The sequence below is a fragment of the Hevea brasiliensis genome, chromosome 4, assembly GCF_030052815.1.
Source record: "Hevea brasiliensis isolate MT/VB/25A 57/8 chromosome 4, ASM3005281v1, whole genome shotgun sequence".
NCBI lineage: Eukaryota > Viridiplantae > Streptophyta > Magnoliopsida > Malpighiales > Euphorbiaceae > Hevea > Hevea brasiliensis.
Window position 1 is genome coordinate 114,792,706 of NC_079496.1, and position 24,295 is coordinate 114,817,000.

General features: G+C 32.3%; 1 protein-coding gene across 5 annotated transcripts; it reads right to left on the bottom strand.

Annotated features, from left to right (window-relative positions):
* Positions 1-84: 84 nt before the first annotated feature.
* Positions 85-20,707, bottom strand: LOC110654024 (nodulin homeobox). Of its 5 annotated transcripts, none has more exons than XM_058146093.1 (20): positions 20,337-20,701; positions 20,116-20,181; positions 18,620-18,749; positions 18,505-18,547; positions 18,212-18,337; positions 17,972-18,130; positions 10,054-10,137; positions 9,846-9,974; positions 9,406-9,624; positions 8,843-8,974; positions 8,630-8,725; positions 8,083-8,238; positions 7,441-7,849; positions 7,224-7,349; positions 7,075-7,144; positions 6,156-6,219; positions 5,104-5,172; positions 4,182-4,718; positions 4,061-4,095; positions 85-711 (listed from the first exon to the last, which is right to left on the bottom strand). In XM_058146093.1, exons 4-20 carry the CDS (start codon positions 18,544-18,546, stop codon positions 186-188), a joined length of 2,979 nt encoding a protein of 992 aa, XP_058002076.1. In that variant the 5' UTR covers position 18,547; positions 18,620-18,749; positions 20,116-20,181; positions 20,337-20,701; the 3' UTR covers positions 85-185. The 5 variants fall into 5 exon arrangements, with proteins under 5 accessions (XP_058002076.1, XP_058002075.1, XP_021665571.2 ...); XM_058146092.1 differs by having other exon boundaries at positions 18,620-18,756; XM_021809879.2 differs by having other exon boundaries at positions 7,441-7,732; positions 20,337-20,700.
* Positions 20,708-24,295: the final 3,588 nt, after the last annotated feature.

The window sequence follows — 24,295 nt, forward strand, 5'->3', positions numbered from 1 at the left end:
CTGTCTCTGCTCATGCTCCTAATACGTATCCTCCCCTGCCTCAAGGAAAGAGAAAATAAACAAAATGAAAGCAGGAAAACAAGGTAAAACAAAACCTGAAATTGATTATGATTAGAATCTAATAAATAAAAAACTATACTGATGGTGACAAAATGCTATAGCTGCTAATATTCTAACAAAGACCATCATTGAGGCCGAAACATGAATATTTTCTTTGAATCCCACAAAACTCTCATTACCCCGAGCTTGGCTTCGGCCTCACTAAATGAACTGCCCGTGGCTTCAGATGGGTGTGGAAGCCTCGCCCATCTCTCAGCCTTAAGCTCAGTAATATCCACAACACACGCCTCCGATTCCTCCAAGCTCTTTCCATACCATTTACCCTGCACCTGACAGACTTTCCCTTTGCCAATCTCCTCCCCTTGCTTATCTACAAGCACAACATATTGACCTGGCTTGTAATGAAAACATTCTGCAGTACCAACGCCAACAAAATCAGCATTTTCAGCAGTGCCAGTTCTTGATGTGTTTTGATTAAGTCTTGCGCCTGATGGAACATTATCTTCACCATGACTCTCAGGTGAGTCATGTGAATGCCGTACTGCTGGTCCAGCTGGTCCACCTTGCCTTTCTGAATGAGCATTGTCTACGTCCATAGGTGCACGAACATCCTTACCTGCACGTGCTAGTCTGGCTTTTCTATTGTTAAGCCTGTAATAACACAAAACATACGAATAAATAAGCAATAGTCACCCCAAGGCAAACTCATGAATAAACAACAAATAGAAAGGACAAACAAAATTTTGCAACTCATAGTTTATCAGTCAATAGTCATCATGAATAAGCATATTTCACTGAGGTTACATTTGAATGTGAAAATGTATATACCACAACCCGAAATAGGGCACTAGGAAAATTTTCTTTTCTTTCTTGATGTCATCTTGTTTATTAAAATGTTGACATTAAGAAGGATCGAAAAAATAGGAGAATGGTAGCAAGAGAAGAATTTACGTGGTTTGGCTATAGAAAGCCTACATCCATCGATGAGGGATTGTGTTGTGTTTTAGCATAATACCTAAAAGTCCATATTTATAATGGAAGATACATGATGCAGAGCAAAGCTCGAAATAACACACTTGCATAAAAAGAGTGAAAATTAAGAAAAAAAAAATACTATGTTGGAAATCGTATGCATCAAAAAACTAACCCAAATACATAGAGATTAAGGGTTATTTATAGTGTTTTGATCTCCTAGACCTAATAGGAAAATAAATCTACTTTCTAAGAAATGTAAATAAACCTAAATACTTTAGAAAATCTAGATAAAATAAGAATATATCTAATTCTAATCAAAATAGAAAAACAAAATAAAAATCCTAACTAGAATAGGAAAATAGTATTGTTGTAGAATCTTACAATTCTCGATTCGATTCGATTCCCCGTCTTGGCTATTCAAATCTATACGGCAAATCTCAAATATATTTGAATCTTAACCAAATCTTACAATTCGCTACTGAATCGGGTGAATCAATATAAATCTACTAATTCGGTTGATTTTTTTTCTAGAGGCTTGTTAGACCCTACAACTTCAAATTTTAATATTTCACTTTATTTTATTGTGAAAAATGCACATAAAACATTTCATTAGCAATTTTTCTTCCACTAGCCATTATTTTCCCTATCCCTCTTCTTTTTTCTTTTTTTTTTTTAATATACTTCTCTAATTATAGTTGTCAAACTATAACATATTATATTAATATACTCTAACCTTTTATTTAACCCACTATCATTTTTTATTATTTAATTACTTGTTCAAATTTAAATAGGAGTTTCAGTATGCGCACAATGAAAATCATTATCTACATTTTAAGAGTTCATAATTTATAACATAAAATTACATAATATAATAAGAATATTTTGTTCTATCATAAAAGCATCCTTCTCATTAGCTAAACAATAATTCTATATCAAAATGTCATTATGATTTTTTTTTACTTATTTTTTTAGAACATATATCATTTTTAATTAGTTTTGATAATTTTTATCAAATCGAAAGATTCAATTCAATTCTTGATTCACAAAACGAAGATTTAGATTCTCAATAAGAATCTTGATTTGACAACTATGAATTTAAAGTCCTAAATAGAACAGGAAACAAAAATGGAATGGGAAAACACTAAAATAAAATCCTAATCATAATAGAAAACATTAAAACTGAAAAATCCAACTCCTTATCATACTACCCCACTTGAAAAAAACTCGTTCTCGAGTTAGAATAACTTACAATGATCCAACAATATGTCAACAATTCGCATACCATTATCCCCCATTTAGAACTCGTACTTGGATTTTAAAGTGTTGAAGAATCAAAAACTTTATAGGACCAACACACCAACATTGTCTTCTTAGTCAATGTCAACAATGGTGAATTATGCAAAATTGAAGCAATTAAAAGGCTAGAAAAATCTTCAATCTCCTTCATCTTCATGACTTGATTTTCTCTAATTTCTAATATTGTCTCCATGAATTATTTTTCCTCAAATTCCATTGGAATCTCTAGAACATGACAATTTTTGTTCCCTATGACACATTCCTCAAACTTTTCGTCTTCAAACATAGCAAAGGGAAATACACTTAAAGCTTCTATTTCCAAGTCTTTGACATTGGTCTCCTCAACTTCAAGTTGAGTTTCAGATTCAAGTTGCTCTTCTCCTTCGTCCCTTTCCCTTAATAGATGCTTGGGTTAGGTGTCCTCGCATTCAGCTACAATTTAAGAGAGAATTTTAGTTTTGGTTGAAAACCCTTCTCATTATTTTCATGTACGCCACTTTGCCTATAGCCACCATTCCATTGATGCCTATTGAACATGATTGGCTCAAAGTCCTCATCCTCCTCTGAATCTTTGTAGACATACTATCGCCGCCCAAGAATTGGTCAATACACACCTCTTCTTCTATATCTTCCATTACATAGATGTCTACAAAACCCATATGGCTCATGGTTATCTTCCTCCTACAAATTTTCATCATAGTCATATTGTCTACAAGTAAGAATTGATTGATAAATAGGGTCATCACGAACTATACCACCTCTTAGCCTTCAATTGTCAACCCAATTCCTATTTGTATTAATTCTCAATGCATTAAGACGATCTACAATTTCTTCAAAGCGTCTCTCTATATGCCCAAATATGATATCCACATGTTGCTTTAGACGTTACTCCCATCACCACAACATTTTGATCCTAATCAAGGGCTCTAGTTCCCCGATCACCATCACAAACCATTATAAACGCCAACTCCATCAAGGTAAGTCATCTCAATTGGGGCTATTTCCCTGCTCTAATAGCGTGAAGCTCAAAGAAAACAAACACTCGTAATACTCGAAAGTATTTGCGGAAAAACCCTATGGAATTTTATTAATTAAATCTCTAAAAAACTGAAATTGCATAGGATATATAGGCTATTTATAGAGTTTCAATCTCCTAAACCTAATCGGAAAATAATCTACTTTCTAGGAAGTTTAGATAAACCAAAATATTGCAGTAAATCTAGATAAAATAAGAATAAAATTAATCCTAGTTGCAATAGGAATTTAGAAGTTTAGAACTACTAAATAAAATAGGAAACACAAAAAAACTAAATCTAAATTAACATCTTTGCTGGAATAGGAAGTATCTGAGATAGGACAGCTCTTGGAAGAGTTTTGAACTGAAAAAACGTCAATTTTCCATCAATTTCCCACTGCCGGGATAGAATATCACAGGCCCTGGGCATGTGTTTGGGAGCTGGTACACACCCAGGGTGTCCACTGGTCAGTGCCTAAGTGCCACTTCTGCTGGAACATGCCAAAATGCCCCACATCAATACAAGATATATATGGCATCCCATAAATCACTCCTTGATGATTTTGCTAGTCAATCACATGATTTTCTCATGATCATATCCCATAAATTAAGGAAAATCTCATCAATTCCAACACATAAGTAATGTTAACCTTGAGAGATGCATTCTTAAACTATAAAATGCAAAATTATTTGAAGAAGATGAAGCTTTCTTACCAATTCTTTAGCTGTGAAAATGTAACTTCTGAACCCTGGAAAGCAATGTAAAAACCTATTAGGACAGATATAGCATAACAATGGAATTAATACACACAATGAATAGATGCATTTTACGAACATTAAGGCTTAATTTATCAGCCCATGACTGTATAGAAGCTGCATTCCGCTGCATATCAGGTTCATCCACCAGGGCCTTCTCAATCATTGTCATCTGATAATCATTCATTATAGTTCGTTTCCGTTTTCTCGGCTGCTTTTCTTCAATCTGAATGGTTTCAACTTTTTCATCCTCTTGAACTCCTTGGCGACCATTTTCTTTCATATGCTCATTTGATTTGGGGAAGTCAACATTCCCCATTTGACCAACAAAATTCTTTCCTCGAGTAGAACTTGTATCAGAACCACTTGTCTCGACATTCTGAAAATCTCTGTCAATCTCTTTTAAAACAGCAGATGCAGTGCCACCAGATTTATCCTTGTCTTCCTTAGTTGCATCATCACCATGATTCATATGCTCAATTCTGAAATTATGCTGCTCCTCTTGGAAAGCAGAATTCTCAGACATTTCCTCTTTCTGATTACTGCTTATGTTGTTAAGATTTGAAGGTTCCTTCTTCAGTAAAGGCGATGAGTACCCAGCCGTACTTTGAGCCTCCTAAGAGGAATAAAGGCCATTGGGGTTTAGCAAAGAAAGGCAAAATAACCAATAAACTTAGAGAAAACTTCAGAAATCATTTAATACATATTATTAAAATTTTGAGACCCATTACCTTAACAAGTATATGTTCCTGTTAGGTTTAAACTGGAATCGCTAAACTATAAAATCAGCCAATGCATATTATCACTGAATGCAAGCTACATGTCACTTGTCACCACTGAGCTGATATCTCAATGGTTGAGTAATTGGCACAACAATAAAAAAATTATTTGGATCATTGTTAAATTTTTTAAACTGTCACCTCAATGAACTTCCTATATCTACATGCTAGAGGTAAAATGGTAATAAGTAATCATAAGGAAACTAAACTTTCAGAACTTGCCTGATGATGCTCGTTGATGTCAAGTTTAGAGAACTTATCCAAAGATATTGACCTTTCAAATTTGATTTCCTGAATTTGCTCCAACAGCATAATGTGAAAACATTTTTTATTAATAGGAAAAAGAAAGAGAAAGTAGCCATAGTTCAGACAGAATTGGACTAATAATAATATTATTATTATTATTATTATTATTATTATTATTATTATTATTATTAGGGTGCATTTCAATTGAGGTCAAAGAAGGTAAATGGTTAACATTGTTTCGCTGGTTCGATTCTTTGAGGGGATAACAAGGGGGTTTAATAATTAACCACCTTCTAGTTTATTTTTTGTTAAGCCCCCTCCCCCTTAGTTTAAAAGAGTGAAAAGAATGGTGTGAGAATTAATTCACTTATTTAATTGTATGAGCATGTATCACAATTAATATAATATTGAAATAATAAAATAGTAGCAAATTATTTATTAAAAATAACCTTAAAATAAAATAACTAATTTAATTAATTAAATTGAATATAATTAAATATAAGATATAAGATATGTAATTAATAATAAATATAGTTTAATATAATCTACAAATATAATTAACACCATATATTTATAAATATATATAATACTAAATTAAATTTATAAAATATATATATATATAATAACTAAGTAATTTGATAAATTAAATAATAATTAATTAAATAAAAATTATATTAATTTAATATAAATATAATTTCCTAAATAATGAAAAACAAAAAATAATTATATATACTACACGGATTATATAATTAATAATAGATGTCACTAAATATAATTTAATCATTTATAAATAAATAAATTAAAGATATAAAAATAATTAATATGATCTATAAATATATTTAGGAATATAATTAATAATTTGCTTTATATATATAATATTTACCTTATTTATTTCAACTTGTACCAAACTCACCAAGCTGTTACTCCTGTAACATTTGTTTACCTCCTTGACCTTTAGTCCCACACATGTTAATCCCAATATTTAACCTCAATCCAATTGCACCCTTAAACAGGAAAAGAAGTCTTACTTGAACCTGGTTTTCTTCAAAATCAGCAGGATTAATCAGTGATTGTAATTGGTTATAGAACACCCTGCAACAAAATATTAAATCATCAAAAGAATTAACTACACACATAGCCAGTATGAATTCAAACAGGATACGTTTTAAGGCATATGCACACTAAGTACGCACCACATATGTGGACCAAAAAGGTCAAATTCCATTTCAGCATTACATTTCCATAAAGACGTGTGAGCAAACATAGATGTATAATCTACAACTAGCTAATGAGTCCTCAGCCTCAACAGCTTGACATAATGTGAGATGTACTAATCAGTACTCATATTTAATTTTGCGTTCAATGAGTTGTCCCTGCAGTCAATTCATTTCTGGCTTAATTCTTGATTTGAGGATGTAGTAGAGCCCAATATAAGTTCTAAACATGCTACTATGTAACTGAGTGTGCTGGTGTTTTGGAAGAGATAAACCAGTCTATTACAGCTAGAAGGGATTATCGGAAACTTTGATCTACAAGCCAGTCGCATGGCAATTTATTTCTAAGATTGGTCAACCACAATGTAAAAGAGATCAACAAGGCTTATTGCAAGGGGCACTCAACATAACCTTTATCAATTATGCATTGAATTCCAAGCACATCAAATACATTCAGAAGTTTCAAACTGTGTTATATGCCAATGACAAAATGTGAGCAAACGTGTTAAACACGTATGAGAGAGGAAATCATAATTATCCTAATTGTTAATAATCTTGGTCTGCATAGGTAAAGCCTGTCAAATATATCAAATCCTCAACCAAGAGTGAGTATGGTCTAATTATACATGACCAATCATTGCAATGGTTGTTCAAAAGTAGTTATAGGTCATGATATTCACAATTGAAGGAAATAAATTGTAGGAAGAAAGAAATGCAACCGAGTTTCAATCACCTTAAGAGCTGTACATCCTCCTCGTTCAAAAAGTTAGGGATCAGAGATTCTGCGTGGCTTAGCAATGAACCTAGACATGCAAATTAATTGTAAGGAACACAACTTATAGAGTATGTCCATTGAGAAAATAATGGAAGACTCATGCTTACGCAGGTTCCTGCAAACAGTGATGGCTTTGTGAGCACCAGAAGTAAAAGAAAATCCAGGCAAAGATTCAGATGGATCCATCCGCATGCACTCAAGGAACTTGTGAAGGAAAAGATTCCTTTCCTGCTCTGTGATGACAAAAGGTCGAAATATGCAATCAAATAAAAGGAGGAATATCAAGCTTGTTAGGAAAATTTCAGATCATGTCAAGTAACTGACCTTCACAAATGTTGGGGACAAAACAATGAAGGTTGGCAATTACTTTGACAAATAATGAAGTTCTCTGATGAGCATAGGCAGCTTGGGGCATGTTGCTGGGAATTAAAATAATTTCTATACCTATAGCATTTGATAGGTTCAATGATGAAAATGTGTCCAAAACCCATCCAGCTGCTGTAAATAAATCATAATCCAGAGTAGCATCTTCCTCCCTTGGTGGAAGTTCAGAGGAACACCAAATGGATAAAAATTCTCCATGAGGCAGTGAAAATATGGCAGTCAGAACCTTGGTCTGGAGGACGAATGAAATTTGAAAGAGAAGAGAGACAAAGAGAGGAGTGGGGGGAGAGAGAGTCATGAGTATCTTCATTTTTTGAGTCCTTTGAAGGACAAATACATAATACAGCACCTATACACAGTATATATATCAAATCAGGAAATGCTGCAGTGACTTCATGCTCTACCAAAAGAATACATCAATTAGGTTTTCTGTGAGCTTGGTAATTCTCATGAATTAACAAATTACTTTACACAATCTTTGTGAATCTGAGACTGTTTCAGGAAGTCACTGCAGCAATTTACCAGTAGTTGGATAATGGAACTAAGCAAGTATCCAGCCTATGAAATCCAATGCTAACTTACAAAGTATGTCGTAATGTAAGATCGAAAATTTGAATCATCTGAGAAAATATCAGCTAGACGCAATGCATTGAGTCGCAGAAGCCCCAAGGGAAGAGTTTTCTCAGAACAAGCACTAAGATGCTTGGGATCCAGTGCGGCCTTTAATAATTCAAGAACCTGCGTCATTAAAGCGAGAACCTTGAAGGCAAAAGCAGCTTCAAAATGAAAGAGTTGATATAGGGAAAAAATGATGGGACAATTATAGTTTTAGACCTCCAAACAGTTCAAGTCAAACAGCCCTTTTTCGCATGTTACTGAAAAGACAATCTCATGTGAGTTTATACTGAAAAAGTATATGGAAAAAACTTGCAAGAAGAGAAGCCTCTCAAAACGATTAAGTACCTTTGAAGTCAGAATCCATTTTCTCAAAACAATTTCAATGTAGTAGATATGATAGCACAAATAAATTCAAATGTGAGTAATATCAGTCCATCTTTGCAGAACAAGTCAACAAGCTGTAGCAGATCAAGTGAATGTTTCAGGATCTTCATAACCATCAGAAACTAACCTCTAATGCAACAGACTTGGCCAAAGCAAGGCTTCCTGAAGAGCTTGCAACCTCATCAAGGTAAGAAATGCTTTCTGCTTCACAGAGATGCAATAGCTGCATAAATAATTGTGAGAACAGATTGGTAAATGATAGGCATTAACATAGGTCAACAAAATAGAGGCCTATAGAAGATTATAATGTGATGCAAGGCTTGCTATTACTACAACTTACAATTAATAGTACTTTAGCTTTCAGTCTGGATACAGCAGCAACAACAGTAGCAGACTCTACAAAAGGACTGGAAACATTTAACTTCAAGACAGCCTGGGCCAGAAAGAGAACACCACCCTTTCCACATAGTTCCTGGCACAGTGTGAAACTGAACATTTTACTAAAATAATGAAAAACCATGAGTTACACCATGAGAATATTAGACATAATACGTACCCATAGTTCTTAAGGAAATCAAGCTAAAAAATTAAAACTTATATAGATCCAATAGGGAGATCACCCATGCAAACATATTTTACACAAATTATGATGTTCTTCTGCAATAATTTTGTACTTTTCCAGCCAATTAAAATATAAGCTATCAAAATCCATGTTTCACCAACCGACTTTCCTCCCTGCATTATCACGACATAGAAGTACACTTTCTAAAAATTCCAGTTCCAGTTTGGTCACGCAACAGCTTTACTCCTATTTTATTTCATACTAGAAACAATATGGCTGACATCTCTAGACTCACACCATTAATCCAAACACATAGAATCAGAGTGTTTTATTTCAGAAACCTTGTTTCTTAGTAGGCGCTCTCTGAACAATTTTTGTTGGCACAATGTCTGAAGAAACTGTATAGATGCCTCGCATTGTTGGCATAGATAGTTAACTATTTGTTCAGCTGTTGGACTTGATCTCATGTTAAAATCAGTATGTTGAGCTGAAAGCTTGACCTGAAGAAACCTGATAGCTACATGTACTGCTCCGAAAGCTGCATCCATAAATATGTCAACCTATAACAGAAATTTCAAGATCAGTAACTGCATAAATGTCTCAAACTGTATGAACTTCAGACTCCAGATTGTGATATGATCTTAGGTTGTTAAGAAAGATGGATTTAACTAATGGAAGAACTAAATTTGAGAAGCAACACCGTGCACAATGACGCCATAACATACTCAACCTATTTTTTCCCAAGCAACTGCTTAAATGAATGATTTTGCAGAAATTGTACCTTGGGGTGTGCAAGCAACACCTGAACAAGATCTTGCCAGTGTGATGATATACATCCTGTTAATAGATATAGACTGCATGCTAACAGTGCTGAATGCAGAAGGGGCACAGAGTTTGTATTATGGTTTTCCTATATCATGAAAGAAAATCCAGGTAAAAATAAATGGTAAGGGATGTAAAAACCTTAAAAAAAAGGAATTAAGGACTACCTGTCTGATATTGCAAAGGACAATTAGTATATAAAACACCAGATCTAACAGTTGTTCTGAAATTTTTACATCATCGAGCAAAATCTGTTAAAACAACAAAAACATCAAGTATGAGAAATGTGTTTATTAATAGATTTCACTCCCTAAATCTTTCAAAACATAAATGCCCAAAGGGAAAAAAAAACAGATATCGCAATTCTTTCTCAGCCGATAAACAAACAAAGAAATGATAAATCCAAAACTATTTTGAAAACAATCTATGGAACCCATGTATGTCACTGATCACCAAAAAAAAAATACTTAGTTAGTGTTAAGATATATATCATAAATAGCTAGGATATGTGTATCTATAGTGATTGTGTGAATATATTTAGGTACTAGAATCGTGGCTATAATTACGTATTTAATTAGGATAGTATTTCCTATTTAGTTGTCCTGTACAGATTATAAATTGACACCATTAACTTGAGAAAATAATCAAGCTCTTCAATCATTTTCAATATTCTTCTTCTGTTCTATTTTCTCACATGATATCAGAGCTCTCAGTGGGTCTGATTTGAAATTTGAAACAAAGCCCTCATAGAGAGGAACTTTCCCTCTTTTTCCGATCACTTTCTGGGAGTCCGTGGCTGTCACAGCCTAGCTTAGTAAAAACTGCTCATATGGCTCAATCCGGCGAAAATCGTATTCTTCCATTACCTGATGGAAAGGATCAAGTGTCAGATTCTATCCTATTAACGGGAGCTGATTACAAGGAGTATTTGCAATATCAAACAGCCAAACAGCAATCTTTTAGCAGTGCTTATTTTAGTAATTCCTTTGCTTGTCTAACACAGTCTTCGCTCACTGGTCCATGGATACTAGAATCTGGTGCTTCTGATCATATATCTGGTAACAAAGGTCTTTTCTCATCTCTAGTTTCTCCTCCGGTTTTGTCTAAAGTTATTTTGGCTAATGGTTCACAAACTTTAGTTAAAGGCATAGGAGAAGTAAAAATCTTTCCATCTATTCCTTTAACGACAGTTTTTTTCACTCCAGAATGCCCATATAATTTAATCTCCATTAGTAAATTGACTAAAAATCTCAATTGTTCTGTCACCTTTACAGCTAACTTTGTTGTTGTGCAGAACCGGAGTACGGGGAAGATGATTGGAGTAGGATGTGAGTCACAAGGATTGTACCATCTTTCTATTTCAAATTCTCCAGTTGCTCTTGCCTTTACCACTTCCGTTGATCTTCTTCACAATCGTCTAGGTCATCCAAGTCTTGCCAAATTGCAAGAATTAGTTTCTAGTCTTTCTAGTTTATCTTTTTTAGAATGTGAGTCCTATCAACTTGGGAAAGAAAGTCGTGTTTCCTTTCCCAAGCGAGTCAATAATAGGGTTAAGTGCATGTTTGAAATTGGCCATTCAGACATTTGGGGTCCAAGTCGTGTCAATACAACTTTGGGATTTCATTATTTTGTTACTTTTGTTGATGATTATTCTCAACTGTGCCTAAGTAGCTTGCGCTTAGTCGGTCCTAAGTAGCTTGCGCTTAGTCGGTCCTAAGCCCAGATAAAGGAGGATGGTTGCAGTATGTGACAACCAGCGTAAAAATTTCATCACATCTTATGATATGAATTCAAATAATATAAACGTTGGGGCGTCCTCTACTTACGACGCGCTACATCGGAGCCCAGGTGTAAAAAGAAATATGCAAGGGTGTAGGGCGTTCACCGAAAGCGACGCACCATGCCAACGCCTGGATGTGGTGTTAAATGAGCAAGGGTTCCCACATCATTGATGGGTGTGGGTAAAGAAGTTAGTCCATAGGACAGATAGTCAAACAAATAGTAGAATAGAACTCCAGATAGGCATAGAGAACAATAGAAGATATCATAGAAGTAGATCAATTAGGAAAGAACATGATAGGAGGAGAATCAGGGTTAGTACTTGGAATATTGAATCACTTACAGGAAAATTAATGGAGCTTATGGATATCTTGAAAAGGAGAAGGGTGAATATTGCTTGCATTCAAGAGACTAAATGGGTAGGAGAGAAAAGTAAGGAAGTGGGTAATTCAGGGTACAAACTATGGTTTACCGGAAAGGAGAGAAATAAGAACAGTGTGGGCATAATCATAGACAGGACGTTGAAAGATGCTGTAATAGCTGTGGAAAGAGTAGGAGATAGAATTATACTATTAAAGCTAGTACTAGAATGAGAAACAATAAATGTAGTTAGTGCTTATGCCCCATAAATAGGACTAGATAGTGAGAGTAAACAAAAGTTTTTGAAAGATATGGATGATCTAATGCAAAGTATACGGAATGAAGAGAATGTTTTTATCGGTGGAGATTTGAATGGACATGTAGGAAGTGATAGGCAAGGCTATGAGAATATTTATGATTGGCAACTGAAATGAGGGAAAAAACATTCTGGATTTTGCTATGGCATACGACCTAATACTAGCAAATATCTACTTTATAAAAAAAGAGTCACATTTAGTGACTTTCAAAAGTAGGCAACATAGAAGCCGAATTGACTTTCTCTTAACCAGGAAGACAAATAGAGCTCTATGCAATGATTATAAGGTCATTCCGGGAGAGGCTTTAACAAGTCAAGTTTAGGAACAATTCAAGTAAGATTAGAGGAAATAGCGTAGCTCGAACAAAGTGGTGGGAGTTCAAAAGAGTAAAGCAAATGAAGTTCAAAAATGAGCTTCTCGAGTCCGAAGCATGGAAGCTAGATATGGAGGCCAATGATATGTGGATACAGATGGCATCAAAAATTAGAGAAGTAGCTAAAAAAGTACTTAGAGAGTCTAGAGGGCATGGACCACCCTCAAAAAAGAGATGGTGGTGGAATGAGGAAGCACAAAAAGCAGTGAAGAGAAAGAGAAAATGGTATGAGAAATTACCTAAGTGTGATAATAATGAGACATATGAACAGTACAAGATAGCAAAGAAATAAGCAAAAAGGGCAGTTAGTCAAGCAAGAGCACAGACCTTTGAAAAATTATATGAGAAACTTAGAACTAAAAAATGGGAGAAAGATATTTATAGATTAGCAAGGAAGAGAGAAGAAATATCAAGATCTCAATCAAGTTAGATGCATTAAGGATAAAGAAGGAAAAGTGTTAGTGAAAGATGAGGACATTAAAGAAAGATGGAGAAATTATTTTGATGATCTCTTTAATAATAGTCAAAATAGTAACAGCGTGAATATAGACTACAGAGCAATAGAAAAGAATGTGAATTATACTAGAAGGATTAGATCTTTAGAAGTAAATGAAGCACTTAAGAGTGAAAGTGGGTAAAGCCTGTGAACCTGATAGAATACCAATTGAAGTGTGAAAGTATTTGAGAGATATGGGAGTGACAAGGTTAACTAAATTATTTAATAAGATTCTAAATTCAAAGAAAATGCCTGATGAATGAGAAAGTATTTTAGTACATATTTTTAAAAAAAAGGGAGGCATACAGAGTTGCTCAAATTATAAGGGAATTAAACTCATGAGCCATACTATGAAGTTGTAAGAGAGAGTTATGGAAAATCAACTACGTCATGATACTTCTCTCTCTCCCAATCAATTTGGCTTTATGCCTGGTCATTCAACTATGGAAACGATCTTTCTCATCAGAAGCTTGATAGAGAAATATAGAGATGCGAGGAAAGATTTACACATGATTTTTATCTATTTGGAGAAGGCTTATGATAGTGTTCCAAGAGATGTCTTATGAAGAGTGTTAGAATAAAAGGAGGTATCTATTAGATACATACAAGTGTTGAAAGACATGTATGACAAAACAACTACTATTGTGCGCACAGTGGGAGGGGACACGAGATTTTCCTATCTCAGTTGGATTACACCAAGGTTCAGCTGTAAGCCCTTACCTTTTTACATTAGTTTTAGATGAATTAACGAATCATATACAATAGAGTATCCCTTAGTGCATGATGTTTGCGGATAATATAGTTCTGATAGATAAGCAAGAAGGAGTTAATTGAAAGCTAGAGCTTTGGAGAAGTACTCTAGAGACAAAAGACTTTAAGTTAAATAGAACAAAGACAGAATACATGCATTGCAAGTTCAGTGAAGGCCGAACTGGTGGTAGGAAAGGAGTTAGTTTGGATGGAGTTAGTTTGGATAGAGTGATACTGTCCCAAAGTAATCACTTTAAATATCTCGGCTCAGTCCTTCAAGTAGATAGGGGATGTAAGGAGGATGTTAGTCATAAAATTAAAGACAGATGGTTGAAGTGGAGACGTGCCACAGGAGTTTTATGTGATCACAAAATTCTCAATAAGTTGAAAGGAAAATTTTATCGTACAGCTATAAGACCGGCCATGTTATATGGTAGTGAGTGTTGGGCACTGAAGGAGTCGTATGTGTCTAAGATAAGAGTTACAGAGATAAGAATGTTAAGGTAAATGAGTGGCCATACTAGACTAGATAAAGTCCGTAATGAAAGTATTAGAGAAAAGGTAGTAGTGGTACCAATTGAGGATAAGTTAAGAGAAGGGAGATTGAGGTGGTTTGGTCATGTGAAGCGTAGACATACAAAGACTCCAGTTAAACAAGTTGAGCACATTAGGGTAGAGGATTGAAAGAAAGAAAGGGTAGACCTAAACTGACTTGGAGAAGAGTAATACAAAATGACCTATAAGCATTACACATTTCCAAGGATTTAACCCAAAATCATTTAGAGTGGAAAAAGAGAATCCATATTGCAGACCCCAAATTTTTTGGATAAAGGCTTAGTTGAGTTGAGTTGAGTTGAGTTGAGTTGAGTTGAGTTGAGTTATTGATGATTATTCTCGTTGCACTTTGTTACTTTTAATGAAGACTCGTGCTGAATTATTATCTATATTTCAAAAATTATCTACTGAAATACGTAATCAATTTAGTGTTTCTATTAAAATACTTCGTAGTGACAATGCAAAAGAATATTTGTCTACTCCCTTTACTCATTTTTTATCTTCTCAGGGTATTACTCACCAAACTTCATGTGCTTATACCCCTCAACAAAATGGGGTTACCGAACGAAAGAATCGTCATCTAGTTGAGACTGCCAGTACTTTACTCATTCACCATAATGTTTCTCTTCATTTTTGGAGAGATGCTATTCTTACTGCTTGTTACTTAATTAACCGAATGCCTTCTTCTGTTTTGCAGAATCAGAGTCCTCATTCCATTTTGTTTTCCGACCAAGATGCCCATCGGTTGTCCCTACGTGTATTTGGTTGTATTTGTTTTGTTCATAATTACACTCCTGGTAAAGACAAACTTCAACCCAAATTAATAAAATGTGTCTTTTTGGGATATTCTAAATTTCAAAAAGGTTACAATGTTACAATCCACTTATAAATAAATACTTTGTGTCAACTGATGTAACCTTCTTTGAAACATCTCCCTATTTTTCCTCCAACACCACATCCAAGGTTTTTATTCCCACCGCTTTACCAGTTCCTACTCTTCCTCCACCACCAATCAGTCCACCACCTCTACACGTCTACTCACGTCGTCCTCATCCTCCCACTAATACCATTGATGCTCCTTTGCTTGATACAGGTACAACACCGGCTCCTAATGACTCTTGCCCTCCTTCATCTTCACCTATTTCATTCTCGCCTTCAACAGATGATGCTACTTCTCCCATTGCCATCTGAAAAGGTATTCGTTCGTCTCGAAATCCTCATCCTATTTATAATTTTGTGAGTTATCATCGTCTATCTCCTTCCTACTATGCTTTTGTCACCACTTTGTCTAATGTATCTGTACCTAAGACTGTTAGAGAAGCTTTAGAACATCCAGGATGGTGTAATGCAATGGTTGAAGAGATAACTGCTCTCCATAACAATGGCACTTAGGATTTGGTGCCACTACTGAAGGGTAAATCTACTGTTGGCTGTCGATGGGTTTATACAGTCAAGGTGGGGCCTGATGGCAAGATTAATAGACTTAAAGCTCGCCTTGTTGTAAAGGGCTATACTCAGATTTTTGGCCTCGATTACAGTGATACCTTCTCTCCTGTGGCTAAAATTGCCTCGGTTCGCCTTCATATTTCCTTAGCTGCCATCCATCACTGGCTACTTCATTAACTGGATATCAAAAATACCTTTTTACATGGCAAGCTAGCTGAGGAAGTTTATATGGAGCAACCACCAGGATTTGTTGCTCAGGGAGAGTCTAGTTTGGTGTGCCGCCTTCGACGTTCTTTATATGGCTTGAAACAATCTCCGAGAGCATGGTTTGGACGGTTCAGTACTGTAGTCCAACAATTTGGAATGTCTCGGAGTGAAGCTGACCATTTAGTATTTTTTCACCATAATGGCCATGATAAGTGCATTTATCTCGTTGTTTATGTTGATGACATTGTTATTACAGGAAATGATCATGTTGGGATCTCAAAACTCAAACAACACTTGTCCAGTCATTTTCAGACTAAGGATCTTGAGAAGCTAAAGTATTTCTTGGGGATTGAAGTGGCACAATCCAAGACAGGTATCGCCATTTCTCAAAGGAAATATGCTTTGGATATACTGACAGAGACGGACATGTTAGACTGTAGACACGCAAATACTCCTATGGATCCAAATGTCAAACTTATTCCTAAACAGGGAGAGCCATTGGAGGATTATAGTAGATACTGGAGATTGGTTGAAAAACTCAATCATCTTACAATCACACGCCCAGACATCTAATTTGCTGTAAGTGTGGTCAATCAGTTCCTTCAAGCACCATGTAGTAGTCATTGGGATGCAATTATTCGGATACTCAGATATATTAAAGTAGCTCCAGAACAAGGCCTATTATATGAAGACATGGTTCATTCACAGATTATTGGTTACTCAGATGCAGATTGAGCAGGTTCTCCTTCAGACAGACGGTCTACTTCAGGATTGCATTATGATTGGAGGTAATTTGATTTCTTGGAAAAGTAAGAAGCAAGATGTGGTTACGAGGTCAAGTGCAGAAGCAGAATATCGAGTTATGGCTTTGAAAACTTGTGAACTTACATGGTTGAAACAACTTCTCCAAGAGTTGAAGGATGGGGAACTTAAACAAATGTAGCTAATCTGTGACAATCAAGCTACACTTCACATTGCCTCTAATCCAGTGTTTCATGAGAGAACGAAACATATAGAGGTGGATTGTCATTTCATCAGACAAAAGATTGAATCTGGATGTATTGCTACTAGCTTGGTTAGCTCAAATGACCAATTAGCAGATATCCTTACAAAATCTCTCGGAGGCTCTCGGATTGAATATATTTGCAACAAGCTTGGAGCATATGATTTATACGCTCCAGCTTGAGTGGGAGTGTTAAGATATATACCATAAATAGCTAGGATATGTGTATCTGTAGTGATTGTGTGAATATATTTAGGTGCTAGAATCGTGGCTATAATTACGTATTTAATTAGGATAGTATTTTCTATTTAGTTGTCCTATACAGATTATAAATTGACACCATTGGCTTAAGGGAATAATCAAGCTCTTCAATCATTCTCAATATTCTTCTTCTGTTCTATTTTCTCACAGTTAGATGTTATAATAAATCAATACCAAAACAAGTTTTAACACACTTGTCAAATGTGTGCACTGGCTTGTAGCAAGAATATCAATTAGGTTTTAAAATTGGAACTCATGGCAAAAGAAAACCATGGCCATACAAGAAAGGCAGCAAGACTCAAACAAAGAACCAAAAACCTAAGGGAAAAAAATATATTCTAAGTAAAATAATGAATATCCCTTCTCTATAACTCATCAGGAAAATGATCAAATTCTAAATCTGCACACTTAGATGATCACACATCCAAGATTTTCTAGCAGTTTGTCAAGTCCTTGCAGCTAAAGAAACAAACAGAAAATTGATACTACGCAAAATGCCAAAAAAGAAACCTCTCATGCAAGTATCGATAAATGCAACCTGCTCAAGTTTAGTATGTCGAGGTGCCAGGTCACATAGGGAATGCAAAAGCCGAATACCACGTAATGAATATCTCAACAACGACTCATCTTTGTTGGAAGACACAAGCACTGCAATAAGATGCAAAGGAAGAAAGCCTGCCAGTTTTTCCACATCAATCTGAAAAATACCGCAATTTAAGATACAATACAGTGTTAAATAGAAAATATAAGGGTTATGATAACAATTTTGTTTACTGACCTTTAATTGTGATCCCTTTTCAGTTTGGAAGTGAATTGTAAAATTTTCAGAGTCCCTTATTAATTTACTAAGCTCCTGAGAGGCAAGCCCATGTAACTCTTTCACTGCTGAAATTAAGTCAATGACCTGTCCATGAATAATTAGAACCCTACACATATTAAAGAGGGGGCACAGTGCTTTTACAAAAAACTAGAAAAGTATAAAATATGACGAGGTTGAATTATTAAAAAATAAAACTACAAATTGAAAAACTAGAAAAATCAACTGCATATGCAGCCAAATTTTGCACTTACTTGTTCAGTATTACATGTTGATTCATCCTTGGTGTTCCTCATCCTAGAGCCAAGGCCAGAAAGTTAGTGAGGAAAATATAGGACTGAAGCAACCGTAGCACAGAACATAAGATACCTATGGTCTACTTTAGGTTGTTGCTGCAAGCCAATTTTGGCCAAAGCATCCAAAAAAGGTACTCCCCAAAAATAGCTAAAATAGCAGCCCTTGAAGTGTTTTTGCAAATATGCACTTCACAAAGCCTAACCTAATTGCTTGAATTTATCAAATATTAAAAAGTTAAAGGGCCTTCTCAAAAGCAAAGTGTAAGAAAAGATAAACAGGCCAATAAATATAATAATTTCAAAGCAAAGAAAACAATAGGTAGGAAAGGCATCTCTCAGATTTCCAACAAATGATGTAACAGCAACCATGATGAAATAGATGACTTATTATCAATGGCAGATGCAATTCATTAAAAGAGAGCTAAATTGACCCCTCCTTTTGTTAAAAAAATCCTTATATATAATTATTTATATTTACCCCTCATAAATTTAATTATTGAACCATCTTTTTGGTCAAAATTAAAACTAAATTAGAATAAATAGTATTTTTCAATTAGATATTTAAATATCAATATTATTTGATGAATCACTTTAGTTATACATAGAGAAATTTATTTCATAACATTTATAATAATACAATTGTTCATAGTTTTTAGGCTACTATACCTCATTGAATCCAATTGTAAGTTATTAATATTATGCTTTTAACATTTTTATAGTATTTTATTTTTTATTTTTTATATGTTGACAAAGAGAGAGAGAGAGAGAGAGAAGAAGAAGAAGAAGAAGAAGAAGAGAAGTGCCCTATTTGGCATTGCATTTGGTGGTCCAAAATAACTTTTTTGAATAAAAGCACCATTTGATATGCTGTGGAAAAAAAAAATTTAGAAAAAATTATTTTATTATTTTAGTATTATTATGACTAAAACTTATCAAATTTAATTTTAAATAATTTTTTAATACTCTCTAACTAGTATTTTAAATTATTTTTTAATAATCTCTTACTAGTATATCTAAAAAGGTGATTTTCTCATCGGCGGTTCAAACAGCAATGCCAAACAGGCACTAGATCCACCACTGCTCATTATAGCAACTAAAATGATCATCCAATCCTAATTTTCCACATTTCAAACCCAAAAACAACACGTGCACTTCCCACATAATATATGCATGTCCAATACTAGTAGAATTGCAATACATGCTTGTAACTCCACTGTCAATGCTTACCCTGAAAATGCCTATGCAAAATTTCATGCGCACTTATATTACAAAGATGATTTTTTACCAATTGAAATGCAAATTTTTTAAGACAAAACTCAAAAACCATATATCCCAAATCACACAATTAACAGAAACACGCCACAGTCGAAATAAGAATTAATTAAAAGTGAATTTTCAGCATGGTACGAATATTAGCCAGAATTATAATGGTTAAGCCAAGTAAATAATTCAATAGAGATAATCCAAACGAAAAATAAAAATAAAAACAGCATATATATATATATATATATATATATATATATATATATATATATATATATATATATATATATATATAAACTAACGTACAAGTTGAGCGTGCTAGGGAAAAAACCCTAGATTGGAAGGAAGCAAGGAGAATTGAACGTTGAAACCCTAAAATACAAAGAGTGTCAGTGTGAGAGCACCTGAGAAACCAAATATGAAGCAATTGCAAGCAAAAAAAGGGGGGTGGTGGGGAGGTAGGGGGGTGGGAATGCATAAAAAGAAAAGCAAAGAAGTGGAATTTGAAATTGTATTAAAGAGCTAACCTGAAAATTGTATAGATGAGGTAGCAATAGGAGATTTGAGCGCGCAAAAGAAGAAATGGAGAACCCAAAAGAGAGAGAGTAAATATTGACGTTGAGGATTGGAAATCTTGAGATTGAGAGACGGTATGTATATGATTGAAGGCTACGTTATTGGCTTTTCGAGAGCTTTGTTTGGCGAAGACGCAGCGAGTAACCTTAGCAGAAGACTCGGCTCTCAGCTGCTCAAGGTTTTGCAGTTATTGGATTTGGCCTTTGGGTTTGGCCTTTGGGGGATTTCTCCTTCCCTCGTCTCGGCTTTCTGCATTTTTTTCATTTGTCTCGTGACCATCACAAACGTTATGAGTTATGCCTTGTTTGGTGCGGCCAGTTCTTCTTTGATCTTTAATTGTGCATGTGTGGAGGAAATAATGTAATTATCATATTATATATTCTTACATAATTAAAAAAATTATATTAAAATATATTTTATTTTCAATTATTAAATTTGCAATTTAATATCATGATCTCTCTAGATCTCATGTAGCTTCACTAATAGGTACATAGTTATTCAAATATGGTACTTCTAGGTCATTTATAGGAGAAATTAAAGAGTGAATAAAATCATCATTTGAAATGGCAAATCAATTAATTATAAAATGATAAATAAATAATAATAAATTATATATATATTGTTGTAAATTAATTTGAAATTTTTTATTTTTGATTAATATATTTTTATATATATCGATCTGTTAAGTAAGTGAGTAAATGGACTGAGACAATTGTCTAATTGAATTGAACTAAATTGATCTACTCTAATACAATATTAAAAACTTGAATTGAGCAAACCAATATAAGAGTTCATAACGAGTGAGATGGCAAACCGAGATAAAAGTTCATAACGAGTGAAATTGCCTTATAACAATCACCATTGCTTATTGCTCTATAATCAATTTATCATTTTATATATTAGTACTTTGAAATAGCATATGTGACATAATTTATCCATGTTATAAGTATAAATACAAGTACATGCACTACTTAATAAAACATAAGGTATGCATATGGTAGATTCAATTGACATGTGAATTTGGATAATGGTATTTAAATTATATTTATTAGATATGAAAATTATATTTATTATTATAATTTATATTTAATTTTATTTAATATTATACATTTGTAAAAATAAAAAATATTAATTTGATATAAATAATTAACTAATATAATAAATTTATAATATATTATATTAAAAAATTAAAAAATCACGTTATTATTATTAGTAGTAGTAATATAATTTAAAAAATAAAGGGCTTATTTTATTAAAAAAAAAAAGAGTAAAATTATTAGAAAAAGTAAAATTTCTATGAAAATGAAAATATTATTTTCCTTATAAAAATTTAGCGAGTAAATGAGGGAGAAAATTGGTAAAAAAAAAAAGAAAGAAAAAAAAAAGCAATTACCTTATTTTGTTGGAAGGAAAAATTGTGATGATTTGTGTAGAATATATTAAAATAACATTTTGAGAATTTTATTTTTTATCCAAATTAAATGGGAAATAGTGAAAAATAGTGTTAATTATTATATTTTCCATTTATAACATTTGTTTCCTTTAATAATTATTTTTAAATATAATTTTATTTATTTAGTGTGAACATAATAATAAAAATATAATATTTTCCCTTATCACTCTCTTTTAATCAAAACATGTAAAAAAAATCACTTACTTTCTTTTTCTTTCTCTACAAAAAAACATTGATAAGGAAAATAATATTTTTTTTTCATATAAATTTTAATTTACTTGTATAGTTCTACTAACTTTTCCTTCATTGACTTTCCTTTTCATAAACAAGCCTTAATAATTAGAAATAATTAAAATTTATAGTTTTCTAAAACTCCCACCTTAGCAATTAATTAGTTGCTCTCCTACTCAACCCATAATAATAATAATAATAATAATAATAATAATAATAATAATAATAATAATAATAATAAATCTCATTTAATCATTTTCTTTTTTTGTTTTCTATTTTTCCTTTCTTCTGTTATTGTTTTTGAATCCTTCATAATCTTTAAGGGCATATTTTATAGCCAAAAAAATCATAGGAGGGAAAAAGAGGTAATTTTTTTTAAGTTTGATTTCCTTGATTTATAAAAAGGAAAAAAATATATGGAAATTTGTATAGTTCAAATTGAGCAGAAAATAATAGAAAGTAACGTTAATTTTTTTTTTTTTCATACATGTCTTTTTTTTTCTCAAATTTATTTATTTAATATGCACATAATAATAAAAATATAATTTATTTATTTATTTTCTCTCCATTAAAAATAGAAAATAAACAAATCATTTTATTTCCTTTCCTTTATCCTACAAAACAGATTTCCATGTAAAATAATAATTTTCATTTCCATATAGATTATACTTTTATTATAAGTCCACTCATTTTTCTTTTATAAACTTTATTTTTACAAAACAGACCTAAGGGATAAGTAAATTTGATAATTATTTTTTTATTTTTACGAGATTTGCAAAGTGAAAAATTCATGTAAATTATATAAATTTTATATTTCTTAATATTATATATCATATATTTTGATCTATACGATAAATCAGGCCTACATATGCTTTTTTTTTTAATTATTACTCACTAATTCTTTAAAAAATTCACTAATAAGTTTGAATTCTAATTCAAATAAAAACCAAAAAACTCAATGTAATAATATTCATAGTTTTACACCTCTCTTTGCAAGAAAAAAAAAATAAAAAATTCAATAAAAATATTACTTAAACTCAAATTATCATGAATTATAATATTCATTAAATAAAATATACATATTAATTAAAGTAAATTATAGATAAAATATATAATTTATTTAATGGATACTACAATTCATGTGAGATATAATATTTCTAATTACATATTATTTTTAAATTTATTACATAAAAAGGTATATATTTATTTTTACATTTTATATTTGGATATATAGATTTATTTTACTTGATTCATAAGATAAATACGTTAATTAAAATTAATAAAAATATTTTTTAGTATAAAATTTTAATTAAAAATAAATATAAAATATATTTTATTTATAAATATAAAATTTAATCAATAAATTATAAAAATTAAATGTTTACGTTAAATTATAATTATATCTGAAATTTTTATTCGTTAATTAAATAAAATTTCAAATACTATATTATAATTTATCATTAACTTTTTGAATTCCAATTCACTCTTTTAGATAAAATGGTGACAAATCTTAAAAATTTTGTTATTTCACACAAAATTAAAAATTATGAATATAAATATAAATTCACATAAATATTTAACATTTTAAGTCCAATTGTCATATTTTTTACTATTTAGTTTTTTTTTTTGGCTAATATGCACGCACATACATTATTTTCACAAAAAATTATTTTTTCATCTATTAATTTAATATTTAAATAAAAAATTAACCATATTGAATCTAATATATATATATATATATATATATATATTAGAAAGAATCTAATATCCTTGTATGAAAAGCAAATGTTAAAATTATAGGACATATATTTGAGAAAAACGTGTTACCTATTTTTAGCATAAAAAGTGACATTTGGCATTTCTAAGAAATAGAAAAAAAATTATCAAACTAAGAAAATTTAGAAAAATATGTTAAAATTCATAATAATTATCAAGTAGCAATGGGATACAATGTAATTTAGATTCCAAAAGTTGTAATTAACGATAAATAAATATTAAAACGTTTTAATTTATCTATCAAAATTGAATAAAAATTATAAAAAATATAAATTTATTAAAAAATAGAAAATTTAAATGGTAAATGAAGAGAATTCAAAAAAATATATTTAAAATTATAGAAGTTGCCAATTTTGGCCTTATTCTTATCACGAGGTTATTGGTTTAGCTAAGCCTTGTTGGAGTAACTGTTTGGGGCTAAATCAGTGGGGATCATTGCTGGATAAGACG

Excerpts from the sequence above, each read along its gene's own strand:
- LOC110654024 (XM_058146091.1), bottom strand. The coding sequence starts at position 18,546 with ATGAGGAACACCAAGGATGAATCAACATGTAATACTGAACAA. Across the intron at positions 8,726-8,842 it reads AAGCTAAAGTACTATTAATT|CTATTGCATCTCTGTGAAGC; the intron begins GTAAGTTGTAGT and ends TTATTTATGCAG. Across the intron at positions 6,220-7,074 it reads GAGGATGTACAGCTCTTAAG|GGTGTTCTATAACCAATTAC; the intron begins GTGATTGAAACT and ends ATTTTGTTGCAG.